Source organism: Schistocerca serialis, chromosome 2 (genome assembly GCF_023864345.2).
Source record: "Schistocerca serialis cubense isolate TAMUIC-IGC-003099 chromosome 2, iqSchSeri2.2, whole genome shotgun sequence".
NCBI classification, from domain to species: domain Eukaryota; kingdom Metazoa; phylum Arthropoda; class Insecta; order Orthoptera; family Acrididae; genus Schistocerca; species Schistocerca serialis.
In genome coordinates, this window is record NC_064639.1 from 552,626,375 (window position 1) to 552,644,921 (window position 18,547).

General features: G+C 39.1%; 1 protein-coding gene across 1 annotated transcript in view; it reads left to right on the forward strand.

Moving 5' to 3' along the window:
• Positions 1–18,547, forward strand: part of LOC126456202 (glycerol kinase-like) — a 213,854-nt gene that overhangs the window by 160,031 nt on the left and 35,276 nt on the right. Inside the window, exon 10 of the mRNA XM_050091956.1 lies at positions 12,414–12,557. Within this exon, the coding sequence (XP_049947913.1) occupies positions 12,414–12,557 (144 nt within the window). The remainder of the gene's footprint in view (positions 1–12,413; positions 12,558–18,547) is intronic.

Below are 18,547 nucleotides of genomic sequence, written 5' to 3' on the forward strand. Positions count from 1 at the left end.
TGAAATGGAACCATTGTGTTAGATTATTTAAGCTAAACATAGCACCGCATGGATGTTTTCCTTGTGTTACCCTCTGCAAGAACTAAGTTGTCATTTGAAGATAACTCTGACTGAACTTTCACGTGAGGGAGTAGATCATTAACACAGAACATCACAATATCACCACATAGAGAAGATGTTGAGTGTAGACAGACATATTAGATTAGATTAGATTAGTACTTGTTCCATAGATCATGAATACAACACTTTGTAATGATGTGGAATGTGTCAAGTTAATAAAAGGTGTCTATACAAGATATCACATTACACAAAATATTACATGAAACTTAATATTTTTAACTTTTCACTCATCTAATGAGTCATACATTTAAATGTAGATTAAGCTGTCTCACAGAACCGTTCCTCAGATGTAAAAATTTTAAATCCTTACCGTATTTCTATGTACATCCTGCAGGTAGTCATATTTGTGTAACTACGAGAGATGTTCAGTAAGTAATACAACATTTTTTTTCTTGACCCGTTGAAAAAATGCAAAATTCATTGTGGGATGTCATGGAATATTCCTGCTTCAGCCCCTATAGTTTCATGAAATTCTGATAGCTGGTGGCGATATAAGTAGCCTTCAAAATAGTGTCTGTAACAGGGGTGTGCTCCAAGCAGAGAGCTGTCACTGAGTTCCTTTTGACGGAAAACCAGGTCATTGCAGATATTCAGAAGCAGTTGCAGAATATCTACAGAGACCTGACAGTGAACAAAAGTGTGGTGAATCATTGGGAAAGATGTTTGTCATCCTTGCAACAAGGCTGCGCAAACCTGTCCGATCTCTTGCATGCCAACCAGCCACACACAGCTGTGACTCCTGCAAAGTTGGAATGTGTGAACATGCTCATTCGAGGTGATCAGTGGATCACAATCAAATACCTCACTGTTCAACTGGATGCCTTCATTGGTAGTGCTGACACACTTGTCCACCAGCTGGGGTATTCAAAGGTGTGTGCACACTGGTTCCTCACCACATAACAGAATGTCATAAATAGTGACATAGGACTATTAGTGCAGAATTTCCTGCATGTTAAAGGCTGACCATACAATTTTTTGTCAAATATCATCACAGATGATTAAAAATGGGTTCACTTTGAACTGGAAACAAAACGACAATTCATGGAGTGGCACCACACTGTCTTTCCTCCAAAGAAAAAGTTCAAAGCTGCCCCCACAGCTGATAGAGTCATAGTGGTGGTCTTCTGGGACTCTGAAGAGGTTATTCTGTTTCATGCCTTCCCTCAAGATGGAATGATTAACTATAAAGTGTGCTGTACTACCCTCAGGTAACCAAAGAAATGGGTTCAGTGTGTTCATTGCCAAAAAAATGCAAATGAACTTCTCTTTCTCCATGACAACACAAGGCCTTACACAAGTCTGCACACCACAGAGATGCTCACATAACTTCATTGGACTGTTCTCCCTTACCCACCCTACAGCCTAGATCTCGTACCTTCTGACTTCCATCTGTTTGGCCCAATGAAGGATGCACTACACAGTAAGCAGCATGTGGTTGAGGGTGATAATGGAATAATATGGTGTATTGGAATCCTGAATAAACCTACTTTCAGAACAAAAATGTGTTGCATTACTTACTGAACACCCTACATAATTACTGAACATAATGTAATGAATAGCAATGTTCGTAATTACAAAAAACAGGAAAGGGAAAACTTTCACAGAATTATAAGTAGTAAAAGGGCTGTACACTGCAGTCCACATACAATAGGAACCATTTTTTACCACAGACTACCATCTTTTCTTAAGTTAACTAATTTAAATAACTTAAATAATAATAACTGAAGCATTTATCTGTTGATAACTGAAGCATTTATCAGCAGATAAATGCTGTTTTTAGTTTGTTTATTATTCATCTTTATTCATCCAAAGATCATCTCACAATGATGTAGGATTTGTCTAGAAAATACAATGCAAATCATTAGGCCAAGATATACAACACACAGAATACAGAACGTGCTTTATGAGGCTGGAGAGGTAGCCTATGTGGATAGGATAGGTGGTCAACCAGACTCATCCTGGCATTTGCCTTAGCAATCCAGGAAAACCACAGAAAACTGAATTCGGAATGGTTGAACAGAGAAACTCCATCATCCTATATATGAGATCAGTGTCTTAACAGTTGCACTGGATAAGTCCTTATTGTATAATGTTCCTTGTTTTACACACAATTTGTTCCAGCTAACCTGCAAATAAAATATAGTTTTGTTCTTAATTGCTGCATACACTGAGAACACCTGCTGATAACTCTTGGACTGTGAAGATCTGCTGAGCCCCTTGCACCAACTCCAGGTTCCATATGCAACTGTGTGCTTGACATATTATTTCAGATTCAGATTCAGATTCTTTATTGGTCATTCAGCATTATTACATGCAATAGACTTCATCAGTTCACTTAACCTATTAATTTTACAAAATAAATTTTTTCATATTTAAGTTGATATTGGGCATTTCTAAAAATTCTTCTAATGAATAGAATGGATTAGTTAACAAGAAGTTATGTACATTTTCTTTAAATAATTTGTCAGGCTTGATTGACTTATTTTTAGACAATTTGTTATATATTTTAATTGCCATATACTTATGACTATTGTTAGTTTTAGCTAATCTATTTTGTGGCAACAGCAGAGAAGTACAGTTTCTTGTATAGTAGTCATGCCTTTGATTTGTTACACTTAAATTAGGTAGTTCAGCAAGTATGTAGTTAACACTGTCAAGAATATATAAATTAATAACTGTTAAAATTCTATATTTAATGAACTCTGTATTTAATGAAGTCTGATTGCTTTCTTCTGAATCACCATAATTTCATTTATTTTTCTGCTGTTTTCCCAGAGTATTAACTCATACCATAAAACAGATTGAAAAAAGGCTAAGTACACTGTCCTTACATACTCAAATGTCAGACAACACATCAGTCTGTTCAAGAAATAACTCCTGACAACCTAACCACTATGTGATGAACGTGAGAGTTCCATGTTAGACGGTTGTCAAGTACGATACCTAAAAACTTTGCCTTTTGTTTTTCTATTTTTGTAGTTTTTATAGACTGAACAACATATTCTGGGTCTTTTCCTCTTTTAATAGTCCTTATGAATGCAGTAAACCATAATCAAGGATTGAAATGTGGCCAGGTGCTGTAGTTATCCCCTTTCATTGCTATCTGCTACTCTTAGTCCTCTAATCTTTAATTTTGTAGTGTACATTACTTTTCAAGAATGTTTCAGCTGCCTTTTTAAGCAGAGGTGTTTGAGTAATCTTTTTCATTTTCTTTGGAAATTTATTATACAACTGTATCAGCTGATATAAAACACTGTTATGAGTTTTTTATTTGCTTTTCTGGGTAAACATAACTTCATACAGTATCATGTTCTGTGATTATGTATAAAAGTATTACTGCAATGCACCACAGATTGATAGATGTACTTGCTTAGTGCACTAAGGATGCCAAAATGCTCCTTACACTGAGCCCAACTACTGCTTCTTATGACCCTTTCCTGCAGTTTAACAACTGTGTCCATGTTTTGTGTCTTTGATCCCCAGAAAAGAACTCAAAAGGTAAGAACTGAGAGTATGTAGGCGTAGTATGTCACCTCAAGACATTGGCTGGTACAAGCTGATGCTAACACCCTAAGAGAATAACATGCTGATGACATTCTTTTTGCCAGTAATCTTTGTATGTTCATTCTGCATTAGCTGACAATCACAGTTCATCCCAGCAAACATTGTGTTTGCTAAAGAATCTATAGATGTATCGTTTATATTTAAAGTGACAGAGATGATTCCCCTCTTTATGTTCAAGTATGTACTGTTTATTTTCTGTATGTTCAATGTTAATTTATTACATGCTGCCCAACTGTAAATATCCTTGAGGGTCTCATTTGTCTCTAACAGGAGCTCTGATGTTTTATCAGTGACTATGATATTGCTGTCATCAGTGAAGAGGACTTTTTTCTCCATGTCTTAACATTTTATATTATATCCTCCATGTCTTATATTTTATGTTAAGAACAGAATCGGACCTAATACGCTATCCTGTTTATATATTTCTTGCCTGACAATTGTTCTACTAAAAATTTATCACCAGCAGGTGTGTGAATGATCTCCAACTTTTGCACCCTGTTTTCCAAGTAAGACTGGCACCACTCATTTGTTGTTCCTGTTATATCTAGCGCTTCTAGCTTCCTCAGTAGTAGTAAGTGCTGAAAGCCTTGAAGAAGTCTACAAAAATGCCTGTAACACAATCATTCCTTTCAAGAGCTTCAAGTACAACTTTTGTGAACTTCACAATGGCCAATATTGTACTTCTTCCACTTCTGAAATCAAACTGTGCTTTGTTAAAGAAGTTGTACTTAACTCATGTAACCTGTCAGTCTCTCTTTCATGATTGCATAAATTATTTTTGAGAATGAAAACAGCACTGAAACTGATCTGTAGGCTTCATTGCTTTCTGCATTACCTTTCTCTAGTGAGGGCATCTCTTGTGCATACTTTACGTATGCCAGGAAAACACATAACTGAAAGACTAATTCATTATATTTGTTAATAGAGCTTATTTGCTATCTATGCTTTCCTTCAGACCACAGACAGCTAAAATATGACATCACATCCAGGGAAGATGTCAAGAATGGAGGGATGCAAGTGGTTCGCAGCTGTCAGTCTGTCTTCGATTACCACCGCAGGTTCTATGCAAGTGTTGGTGTATGTCTCCCATACCTAATACTGCTCCCACCAGCCTGTGTCCATGGCGTGCTTTGATGATGGCATTTATGGAGACAACCATCGATCTAGTGTAGCAAAAATGTGATTCATCCAAAGAGCCGATTGACAGTCAAATCCCGATTATCCTGTGCCCACTGCAGTTGTAATTGACGATTTGATTGGGTCAACATGTGAAACATGGAGGGGTGGTCTGCTGCAGAGCTCCATGTTCAACAGTGTATGATGAATGGTGTGATCTGAAACAGTCGAGCATGCACCAGCATAGTGCTCTTTCAGCAGAGATGCCGGATCACCATCTATCCTACTTTACAGTGCAGACAAGCCTTTGAAACACACATTGAGTGTAGAGGCATGGATGTCCAACCATTTAGTGCCTAGTGGTAGTTTCACTGTCCTTCTACCTCTTTTCATAGATGCTCGTGAAAGTAGCACATGAACATTTGGCCAGATTCACTGTTTTTGAGATACTCATTTACAGCCTCTGTGTAATAATAATCCACCCTTTGTCAAAGTCACTTATCTCAATGGATTTCCCCATTTGCAGCCCATACCTTCACTAGGGTGATTCCCTATCTATGTCTGCTCTGTTTACATACGTTTGTCATCACATCACGTTCCACAATGTCACCAGGAACCATCCAATGTCACATTGGGCAGTGGTCATAATGTTTTGGGTTATCAGTGTAATAATTCACAAAATTTTGCTAATTATTATGGACTTTCAATTATTCTGTCCTCATCTTTCATTTGTATGTTGTTATTATTGAGTCAGTCTTTTCCAGTTTCTTGTTTTATACTATCCCACACCACCTTCATTTAGTTTTCTGCATTATATATTTTTTATTCATGTGCTAGTGCTCTAGAAACTGTGAATTAGTGCAGCACTTTTGCAAAGAACTGAGAAATCTAAGTGTCTGTGAGAACTTTCTAATGCCCACAGTTACTCATCTATTTTCCATAGCTACTGTAGCAGAAATAACTAATTTTGGAAATGTCTTCTCAAAAATTAATTTAAGAAATGTGTGGAATTTAGGTAACTTAGCATCTACGTTACTTTCCATATACAGTTCAACCCAGGTTTAATTTGGCAGTGTCCTATAAAAATTATGTATCATATGATCTGAGGAAATCCTTTTGTAGGACTGCAGTTCTGCAGGTTTCACAAAGCCTGTTGTTAGCTTTATTATCTGATAGTGATGATCCAAAATGTCGAGATCTCTGACAAATACTTTACAATTTTCCCTGTCAGTATCCATAAGTACATGGTCTACAATTGAAGCTGAATGTTTTGAAACCCTCTTAGCAGTGTTTAGCATTTGTTTCCCACCACAAGTGCTCAAAATGTTTAAGAAGTTATTACTAGTTTTACCTTGAACACCTGTGTGTCCACATATTATTATGTTAGTTCTAGTGGCTGAGAATCTTTCCTTGACTTCAGCTAATTGCTGAAGAAAATGTCTCTACCACTACTAGGTGAGCAATAAATACACAGATGATTAACTTCTTATAGACATCTAGCTCTGTTATTTCAGTGGCTGCCAATTCAAAATTTTTACCTACACTGTGGTCAGATCTTATCTAACTTCAATATGAGCATTATTCCTGATATATCAAAAATATTATTTGTACTCATCATACAAGGGACTCATTGAGTTGCATACAGAGCAGAAAGGCACAATGAATAGACTGCTTCATATAAGCTTTCAGTTAAAGCCCTCTTCAAAAAAGAGGAAGGCATACACTTTCACACAAGCAAGTACACATCACACACACATGACCACTACTTCCAGCCACTCTGGCCAGACTGCAACAGAAAAGCATTGAACAAGGGCAATAGTCTGAAGCAGGAGGGGGGGGGGGGGGGGAGGAGGTTATTACTGCTTGACAGAGCACGCTGAAACAAGAGGTGGCAGTACATGGATGATACCCACAGTTTTTGGAGACAAGAAAAATAAATGAGGAGTGGGAAGGAGAAAAGACCTGTGGATCCACCAGCAGAGAACAGCACACAGTGAGGGTGAGGGGAGGTGAATTGTGAGGAGATTACAGGAAGGGCAGGGTGGAAACAGTTGGATGGAAGGTGTGGGGACAATAGGCTATCATATGTTGAGGCCAGGATGATTTTGGGAGCAGATAATGTCTTGTAAATATAACTCCCATCTGTGCAGTTCAGAAAAGCAGGTGTTGGAGGGGACAACCCAGGTTGACCACGTTGTGAAGCATACATTAAAATAAAGCATGTTATGTACAGGTGCATGTTGTGCTACAGGGTGGTCCACTTGACTTCTGGACACAGTTTGGTGGTAGCTGGTCATCCTGGTGGACAGCTGGTAGGTAGTCATACCAATATAAAATGCTGAACAATAATTTCAGCGGAGCTTGTATCTAATATGGCTGCTTTTGCAGGTGGCCTGGCGTCTGATGCCCTGAAATTAGGGACATCCTTACACCCCTCTTAAAGTGGTGCTCCATTGCCCATCCAACCTTCACAGTATTCTAATCTGTACTTATGCCACTCCCAATTTCAATCCCTTGCCAGAGGGCTCATACTCCTGTGGAAGACCTGGTGCAAAACCTGCCCAATCCATCCACTGAGCACTTCCTATTCCAGTCCTGTCACTGGCTTATCCTGCCCTATCAGAGGCTGGGCCTTTTGTGAAAGCAGCCATATTATATACCAGCTATATTGTAATCAGTGTTCAGCTTTTTATATTGGTACGACTACCATCCATCTATCCATTAGGATGAATGGCCTCTGCCAAACTGTGGTGAAGAGCAAAGTGGACCACGCTGTGTCACAACATGCAACAGAACATATCATGCCTGATTTTAAAGGCTGCTTGACAGTGCAGTCAATCTGGATCCTCCCCTCCACCACCAGCCTTTCTGAACTATACAGACAGGAGTTACGCTTGCAACACATTCTCTGCTCTCAAAATCATCCTGTCAACCTAACAATAACCTACTGTCCCAACCTCCTCCACCCAACTGTTTCCACCCTCCCCCCCTCTCCCCCACAATTCACCTACCCTCACCGTCATTGTGTGCTACTTTCTTGCTGTGCATCCACCAGTCCTTTCCCTTCTCTACGCCTCTCTGTTCCACTCCTGTTTCTTCCCCCTCTTTCCCTTCCCCCATTGGCATTTGATGCTGCATGTGTGAGCTCTATCCTGCACCTCTAGTCCCTGCATGCTCTGCTAGGCATTGCTAATTCCTCTTCCCCCTCCATACCCTGATATCCCTCCCTGTTCATGACCTGCTTTGAATTGTTGCACCTGTTGAATGTGTTTCTGTTGCAGTCTGGCCAGAGTGGCTGGAGATAGTGGTCATGTGTGTGTGAAGTGTACTTGCTTGTGTGAGTGGGTGTGCATTATCCTTTTCTGAAGACAGATTTGAACCATAATCTTATATGTAACAGTCTTTTCATTGTGTCCGCCTGCAACTTAATGTGTCATCTTTACGGTAAGTAGCAATCTATCCTTTTCATAATAATGATGATATTCCAAACTGGAATTTCTGTTGTTTTATTATCCCTGATAAAGATACACAGTCCTTCACCATTTAAAGTAGACTTACAGTAGCGACCTGCACATCCACACAAAGATAGCACTATATGCTGCAACTATTATTTCTACACCAGTACACTGTAATGCATACTACCATGTTGATCAAAGACTGTAATTCAACTTGAAGCTACTGTACTTTATTTTTAATGCTCTGAACATTTGAATGAATAACAGATAATTCTGAGCAAATTTCCATGGTGCCTGTACACTCTGTGTGGTAATTCTATTTATCCACATTCATGGTGCAGAGGTCTCTAAGCTGGTTGATATACTTTTAAGAGAGGGGAGCCTGTTGTTATGGTTTTGTCCTAAAAAGAGGCCTAGTTCTCATACCCATGACAATGGTTGTTTGACCATGTGGGGTCCCATTCTTATCATCTGCACCAATCTTTATTTTCCAACCCTTTTGAATTGACAAAAGCCTTATCTCCCAACAGTTCCACTGGCACCAGTTCAATGTGTGCCTCGTGCCTTACAACAGTGCCAAGACAAGACCAATCGAATCAATGGAACACCTCTACTATGCTCAAATTGGTGCGACCAGTTAGTGAAACTGCCTTATTCAGAATACTACCCATGCTGTGTTCCCTGTTCCTATCCAAGGTGTTCCTTGCCCCACTCACTGAAACCACCTAATCATCTTCTCTGAAAGCCTAATGTAAAGGCCCAAAATCCTCAATCACCTGATCCAGTCCAGCACTTGCTGGTGACCTGATACTCATGCTCAAACTTCCCCTGTAATTGAGGCATTACTGTTACATGGCAGATGGCGGCAGTACTTCCTTGTTGCTAACATTAGTGTTAGGTTGTGGCGGTGCTCTCCTTCTTTGTTTCTTCATTTGTTGTCCTCGGTGTCGATGTACTGGCTGAAAAAATAGGGGGTGGAAGTGCATTACTGTCTGCTGTTACTGATGTATTCGATAGGTGCACATTTGAGTTTCACAGTCATTTACTTTCACTTTTCACGACCCCCCACAGACACATTTAATATGGCCAATGCACTACTGTTTAACTTTCAATAAGCCTCATTAATAGTTTTCTGGCAAACATCCACACACTGTCACCATAGTTTACTGTTGAACATCTACGAGCAGTAAAAACCTAGCCACAAAGCTCACAGTTCTTGAAGAATAGAAAAGTACATATGAAGCAGACACTGTAATTGTTTTAACACACGGTCTAATTTTGAACCATTATTTCACAGTTGAAGCACTGTTGCTCTAACCAACACAGGTTTCTCGTCCAAAACTTGGCCATGGATGGACTGTCTTATGGCCAAAATTTGGGCCCTTATATATCCTCACAATAGTAGATGCCAAAACTACACATTGTTTGAAGTTAAATTTACAGAAATTACAATTAAAACTTAACTCATTAAATTAACTTAATACCTCAAAAGATTCCGTCTTTTTAACAGTTTTTTCTTCTAGAAGAGTTAGGCCAAATTATTTGTATAAATCATGAAATGAACATATATAGTTACGCAAACAGTTACCGGTACTTTTGACAAACCTGTTAATTACTTTGGAATTAATTAAGGGCTGTCTATGCTAACGTTTTTTCAAAGAACCAAATAAATATTTAAAGAATGCTATTGTTCCATCTCCCAAATGTTTATAATTAGTACAGACGAATTTAAGTTATGAAACAATTACTGATCTTGCCCTATAATGAAAGTATTAACTAGGAATAGTCAACATAAATTAAAAAATCAATTACTTACATAAAACTAAGCACAAAATTAGGTCTTTTGTTATATTCTTTTCAACATAAATTAGAAAATCAATTACATAAAATTAAAAGCACAAAATTAGATCTGTTGTTATATTCTTTAAAACTGAGGGCCTATCTTTCCCTTTTATGAAAATGCAGATTACATATATGTATCTTAATGGTAATTAATTAAAATTGGAAAAAAAAAGGAATTTAAGGAGTCAGATGGCAAAACAAGAGAGGAAGTAAAAAATATCCCAGCTTGCTTTGTCACAATGTTTCAGCTGCTAGAGTTTAGGGGGAGGAGCCTCAAGATGGTAAAAAAAATGTAAATGTTGTATGCCTAGGGCCTCCCGTCAGGTGGACCATTCGTCGGGTGCAAGTCTTTTGATCTGACGCCACTTCAGCGACTTGAACATGAATGGGGATGAAATGGTAATGATTAGGACAACACAACACCCGGTCCCCAAGTGGAGAAAATCTCCAACCCAGCCAGGAATCGAACCCGGGTCCTTAGGATTGACATTCTGTCGAGCTGACCGGGTGCAGACGTCAAGATGGTGAAGAAGTAGGACATGTGTGGCAGACTCTATCCGTGATTACAAAGGTTAGGAATTTAACCTTTGTCATCATGGGTAGAGTCTGCTGCACATCTTGAGGCTCCTCTCCCTCAACTCTGGTAGCTGAAACCTGTTGCTGATAGACACAACAGAACTGCATACTAGCCATCCTACCGTCTGTCAGTTCTCTCCTCCACCACCCTCCTCTCACCACTACCTTCCCTCATCCTTCCCAGCTCTCTCCTAGCTTCATCCAACTGTGGCTGAAGGGCACAGATCTTCCTTCCTGCTCATCTATTAATTTATTCCTGCTGCATATTTTGCAGTTCCAGGAGAGGACCTCAACGATAACATGAAGGTCCTTCCTGCCACATTCCCCCCTATCAAACCATTTACTACTGCTTCCACAATACATCCTGCTACTTGCTCTCCTAGAACACCTCACACTGTTTCCACTCTTGATCAGATAATGTCTATAGCAGTGAAGAAAAAAAGTTTAAATATGAAACATTAAAGCAATATTATGAAATTACATTTATTTTGCTATAAAAAGGATGCAGCCCCTTCTAATGCAGTAAATTAGTTACTACCACAATTAAGTGAAGTCAGATGCAGGGTTGTTCTAGAAGTCAGGCAAATGTAAATGAAAATTTGTCAGATGTCACACATAATAGCAATTTAAAATAGCTCAAGATATTTCTGAAACCTAATGTAGAGATTCCAAATTGTCCATCACGTAACAGGGAAAAAGGCACTAGCGTGGCTATTCACAACAAAAGGTATTTATAAAAATATGTGTGAATGTACATAGCTTATCACAAGGGTTGATTTCAACACCCAGACAAAAGAGGTACCTATAAAACAACAATTATAAATTCAATGAAGAGGCATACACACAATATAATATGAACAGTATTCAAAATGCAAAAACAGACTAATAAGAACAAAAATACAACCAAGAAATACTGTACTTGGCTGCTGTCTTGTTATTCAATAGAATGTTTCAAATTGTAATGGCTCATTGTAACACTGTTAGTGTATGTAACCATAAACTTGTTTTTGTAACAGAAAACTGATTCTTTTTTATCTTTAATGTTTTCATCAATGTATGCATTTATGTTTTCCTGTGGGAGAGATACAATTAGTACAAACTGGTATATCACTGTACATGCCAAATAAAGCTCTGACAGTGTCTGAAAAGTGATTGTTAATGGAAAGCAAATGGCAGTGGCCATGTGTGTGTAATGCATATATAAATGTGTGCCTGTGTTTTTCTACATTTGAGAAAGGGCTTTGTCCAGTAGCATTTAATTTACTTTTAAATGCACTTTATATATGTGTGTCTTTAACCTAGAATGTGAATTGATAAAAATCTGGTATTGAAGTTGCAAAACACTGTGTGTTACAATCACTTCTTTCTGTTCATTTATTTTTATTTATTCGTATCAGCAAAACAGTTATGACACACTGCACTGGAATCGTGTCTATATTCTACAAAAATGTACAGACTCAGTTACTACATCTACAGCTCTGCCCTGCAAGCCACTTTACAGTGTATGATGGAGGCTACTTTTGGTACCAAATCATGAACTGAATTTAAATGACTGTGCCAACAGATTGTACTTTGTTTCCTATGTGCCTGTATGTTACAAGGAACTCGTTCATCTTGTATTAATCCAGGGTTATTGTCTTGCAGTAATGTTGATTTTATGATGTGTAATAGTGTTAAGAACATTAAAGATATTCAGTTCTTGTTAAATATTCTATATAGATGCAGTGGTATCTTTTGCAGATCGTTCAGCTATACCTGATGTTTCAACCCTGGGTATAGCATTGACAGCTGCCCAAGCTGAGGGTATTGATTTGTGGAATGGTTCACCTAGTGCTCTGAATTTCCACACTAATCATTGTTTTGAACCATGTATAAGTAATGAAGGTTTGTACTTGTTGTTTTTCCATAAACGATGGCCACTTGCAGTATTTTTAGTTTCTAATGAATTCTTCATAACAGTATGTGTATGCTCAGATGTGGTGATGGGTTAAAGGTGCCTCAATATATATTGAGGGACAGTGGGTGTTAAATCCCTATTCAGCCATCTTGATTAAAGTTTTTCAGTGTTTTTCCTAAATCAGTTCACATAAATGTCAGTATGGTTCCTTGCACAGAATATCAGATGATTCTTTTCCCAGTCCTATCTAACTTAGCTAGTGCTCTGTCTTAATGCCCTCAATAACTGGAGAAAAGGACTGTGTTCTCGTTTTATGTGGAGAGACATAGCTAGAAATATTTTTAATTTATATGTGTAGCAACAGAAGATCAAATAATTACAACAATTCATAGAGAACAACGTAAAGGAATATAAGCTGGCTTTTGTCCAGATCGATTGACAATAGATCACATTTTCATCCTAAGGCAATTGTTTGAAATGTTAAGGGAGTTCAGCACTTCAGATACTTGGGACTTGGTTTACCAACAACAAAAGCATTGAAATGGACATTAAGGAAAAATAGCAGTGGAAATGAAATGCATGTATTCCCTCAGGGAGACACTCAGCTCGGAATCAATATCAGCAAAGACTAAGATGAGAATATATAACACAGTGATATGCCCAGCGGTCTTTTACAGTTCAGAAACATGGAGTCTGACTGAAAGAGAAAACGAAGAACTATTAATATTTGAAAGAAGAGTAATGAAGAAGATATGGGGGACAGATCTCAGATAAAGGAGAATGAAGAAGGGGGAAGACTCAGGAAATCTACCTCTTGATGCAACAACTGACAATAATACCAAAGCTGAAGAGCAAAAGAACCTAGAGAGGCCATGTTGCCAATATGACAGAAGAAAGACAGTTGAAGAAAACATTTGAGGTGAAACCAAACACCATATGCCCCACAGGACCTAAAGGCAGTGCTGGATGGATGACCTGATGAAGGACCTGGCAGCCCTGGGGATTGAAAACAGCTGGAGTAACTGAGCACAAAAGAGAAAGGGGGAAGCTATGTGTGGAAGCAACACATGGTCTGCAGAGCTTGTGGCTGCTGCTGGATGTGTATTTATAGCAAGAATATGAAAGCTTCTGGATTTTAAATCCTTTCAGTTCCACTGATGCATTCAGGTGCACACGCTTGTGAAATACAACATTGATGCAATTACAGTTGCACCATTGCAAGCAGTGACAAAGAGTTTATAAGAAGAAGTATACTCATTACCAGCCATCATAAAAATTCATAACTAGAAAGAGTTGTACGAAACATAGTGAAGTGTAAGATGTCGTGTGACTAGGGCCTCCTGTTGGGTAGACCATTCGCCGGGTGCAAGTCTTTAGATTTGACGCCACTTCGGTGAGTTGTGCGTCGATGGGGATGAAATTATGATGATTAGGACAACACAACACCCAGTCCCTGAGCGGAGAAAACCTCCGACCCAGCCGGGAGTTGAACCCGGGCCCTTAGGATTGACATTCTGTCGCACTGACCACTCAGCTACCGGGGGCGGACAAGTGTAAGATGATTGGAATTTATCATGAATGCCTCAGCAGTTAATTACTGGGATATTAAACACTTCATCTGTGGGGGCCATTTCTTCTGGGTCTCCTACAGCTACCATTTTGTGTGTTGGATGAAATGTCACTGAAGCTTAAACAAGGCTACCAACCTCTGATGTGATGTGTAGTGCACCCCTGACATATTTAGATGGTTCCTACAGTTCTCACCCCTATGATTTAAGTCCAGAAAGGTTCATTAAGAGACTTTAATAGTCCTTGATGGAGCCATTTTGTAACAGCAATGTAATTAATTGAGCAAGAGGCAACCAAACTAAACAAGAGTGTGTCATAGCCTGATATCAGCAGAAAGTTCATGAGGAATGAGCATTACTCATTTGTGACTGAATATGGCAACTATATTGAAAAATGAAGAAGATCTGTGAGATCTAAAGTTGTTACTACATTTCATATAACTGCTTGAATTTTATGTACACAGTTTTAATGCACAGCATTGTTATAATATCACTAAATTACAACTTTCAATGAGTTTCTTGTGTTTTTAATTAAATTGCCCTTTGGTTACACATATTTGCTTGTGACGTTTGAATGTGACCCAAAATGTTGGAGGAAGTTTTTGTTTTGAAGATAGTATGGTAGTTATGTACTAAACAGTTAAAACTGTCATCATCCTCATAGGCTGGTTTTAATACCATGGTACATTGGTACAGTCTTATTGGAGGAGGTATGTTATTGCTTTTTCTGGCGTTTTGAGTGGATTTACTTAGCCACTTCCAGCACATCCTAGAATTTATCGTGAACTATGAACCACGGTGCAACTCGTTTTCACAGTAACAACCATTTCCATGGGTGAAATGTGTGATAATTGACGCATAAAAGAAGAGATCTGACCAGGTATCGAACCTGAGAACTTTGATCTGTAGTCCAGCATGTTACTGCTGCGCTGTTGAGCCACCAAAAACTTTCTTTTCCATACACATATATTTTAACTAATACATTTGCCTCATTTGTTATCTCCACTTTTCATTTATAATCCATTACCTTTCATGGCTGACCTACAAGAATGGGCCAGCATAGATGGATTGCAGTTGCCTTGGTAAAGTTTCTCAAGGGTTGAAACCTGCTGCACAAAACATTTTCCATGTTCACAATTTCACCAAGATTTTTCCAGATGTCAAAAGAAGTCAAAATGAGAATGGCGAAAATGCATTTTAGGACCATTTTACTTTCTGTTCTTTGATAAGCTCATGGTATGTTTTCCATTAATTGTTCAGAATATTACCTTGTAAATTTTCTGGCTCTGGTTCTCATGAAGCCCAAGCTCCTTTTTTCCTCTTTCATAATAGTTTAAAACTATATGACTCTGTGGTTCATGGTGTGGGTTCCTGTAGTCATGTCCTAGTTCATGAACCACGGGCAACGTATGAGTGGCCAAGTAAGTGGTCCCGACAGTCGGGGTACCAGTTACTTTGGAATAAGGCTGGGCATCTCGGACATATTCTGAGTCGTGGTCACCTTTGTGCTCATACGGCAAAGACTACCAAATCCACCGGTTAGTCCCTCAGCCGTTAGGGGTAAAACCCAATGGGACTCGGGGCAAGTAAGACTAGCAACCTGCTTCCCTGGTACTTTAAATATGATGCTGGCAACAATCAGAGCAAAATGCCTCGGACCTTTGGAGGTGACGGAGTCCCACCTCTAACTGACAAACCAGGGACTCCTAAGATACGACTTGGCAAACAAATGGTAATGAGATGGGGAGCTATTAATATCAATAGGGGCTACTCTTGGAAGAAGGTAGAGCTGGCAGAGGCTGCAAGTAAGATGGGGCTGGACGTTTTAGCTGTTAGTGACATTCGGGTAAGGGGTGAGAAAGAAGAAGTGGGAGAATACAAGGTCTACTTGTCAGGAGTCAAAGCAGGAATAGCACAATGGGGTGTAGGGCTTTACATCAGGAAAGAAATGGAACCCAGCGTAGTTGCAATAAGGTATGTAAACGAACGGCTGATGTGGATAGATTTGACAGTGTCTAGCAAGAAAATTAGGATTGTGTCAGTATATTCGCATTGTGAAGGGACTGATCAAGATAAGATGGATAGTTTTTATGAGGCACTCAGTGATGTAGTTGTTAGAGTAAAGGACAAGGACAGTGTTCTGTTCATGGGTGATTTGAACGCCAGGATTGGAAATCGAACAGAAGGGTATGAAAAGGTTATGGGTAAATTTGGAGAGGATATGGAGGCCAACAGGAACGGGCAGCAACTCTTGGATTTCTGTGCCAGTATGGGCTTAGTAATCACTAACTCCTTTTTTAAACATAAGAACATTCACCGGTATACTTGGGAAAGCAGGGGAACCAGATCTGTCATTGACTATATAATAAAAAATCAGGAATTCAGGAAGGCTGTGAGGGACACACATGTATTCAGGGGATTCTTTGATGACACTGATCATTATTTAATCTGCAGTGAAATTGGGATTGCAAGGCCGAAAGTGCAGGAGGTCAGGTCCATATGTAGGAGGATAAGAGTGGAGAAACTTCAGGATAAGGAAATCAGGCACAAGTACATAACAGCGATCTCAGAAAGGTACCAGTTAGTTGAATGTAGTCAATTACAGTCATTGGAAAAGGAATGGACAAGGTACAGGGACACAGTACTAGAAGTGGCTAAAGAATGTCTTGGAACAGTAATGTGTAAAAGTAGGAGGAAGCAAACAGCTTGGTGGAATGACACAGTCAAGGCAGCCTGTAAAAGGAAAAAGAAGGCGTATAAAAAATGGCTACATATTAGAACTCAGGTAGACAGAGAAAGTTATGTTGAAGAAAGAAACAAAGCCAAACAGATAATTGCAGCATCCAAGAAGAAATCTTGGGAAGACTTTGGAAACAGGTTGGAGACATTGGGTCAAGCTGCTGGAAAACCATTCTGGAGTGTAATTAGCAGTCTTCGAAAGGGAGGTAAGAAGGAAATGACAAGTATTTTGGACAGGTCAGGAAAACTGCTGGTGAATCCTGTGAATGCCTTGGGCAGATGGAGGGAATATTTTTAAGAGTTGCTCAATGTAGGTGAAAATACGATCAGTAATGTTTCAGATTTCGAGGTAGAATGGGATAGGAATGATGATGGAAATAGGATCACGTTTGAGGAAGTGGAGAAAATGGTCAATAGATTGCAGTGCAATAAAGCAGCTGGGGTGGATGAAATTAAGTCGGAACTCATCAAGACAGTGGAATGTCAGGTCTTAAATGGCTACACAGGATAATTGAAATGGCCTGGGAGTCGGGACAGGTTCCATCAGACTGGACAAAAGCAGTAATCACACCAATCTTTAAACATGGAAACAGAAAAGATTGTAACAACTACAGAGGTATCTCTTTAATCAGCGTTGTGGGTAAAATCTTCTCAGGTATTGTTGAAAGGAAAGTGCGAGTATTAGTTGAGGAGCAATTGGATGAAAATCAGTGTGGGTTTAGGCCTCTTAGAGGTTGTCAGGACCAGATCTTTAGCTTACGACAAATAATGGAGAAGTGTTATGAGTGGAACAGGGAATTGTATCTATGCTTTATAGATCTAGAAAAGGCATATGACTGGGTTCCTAGGAGGAAGTTATTGTCTCTTCTACGAGATTATGGAATAGGAGGCAAACTTTTGCAAGCAATTAAAGGTCTTTACATGGATAGTCAGGCAGCAGTTAGAGTTGACGGTAAACTGAGTTCATGGTTCAGAGTAGTTTCAGGGGTAAGACAAGGCTGCAACCTGTCTCCACTGTTGTTCATATTATTTATGGATCATTTGTTGAAAAAAATAGACTGGCTGGGTGAGATTAAGATATGTGAACACAAAATAAGCAGTCTTGCATATCGGATGACTTAGTTGTGATGGCAGATTCGATTGAAAGTTTGCAGAGTAATATTTCAGAACTAGATCAGAAATGTAAGGACTATGGTATGAAGATTAGCATCTCCAAAACGAAAGTAATGTCAGTGGGAAAGAAATATAAACGGATTGAGTGCCAAATAGGAGGAACAAAGTTAGAACAGGTGGACGGTTTCAAGTACTTAGGATGCATATTCTCACAGGATGGCAACATAGTGAAAGAACTGGAAGCGAGGTGTAGCAAGGCTAATGCAGTGAGCGCTCAGCTACGATCTACTCTCTTCTGCAAGAAGGAAGTCAGTACCAAGACTAAGTTATCTGTGCACCGTTCAATCTTTCGACCAACTTTGTTGTATGGGAGCAAAAGCTGGGTGGATTCAGGTTACCTTATCAATAAGGTTGAGGTTACGGATATGAAAGTAGCTAGGATGATTGCAGGTACTAGTAGATGGGAACAATGGCAGGAGGGTGTCCACAATGAGGAAATCAAAGAAAAACTGGGAATGAACTCTATAGATGTAGCAGTCAGGGCAAACAGGCTTAGA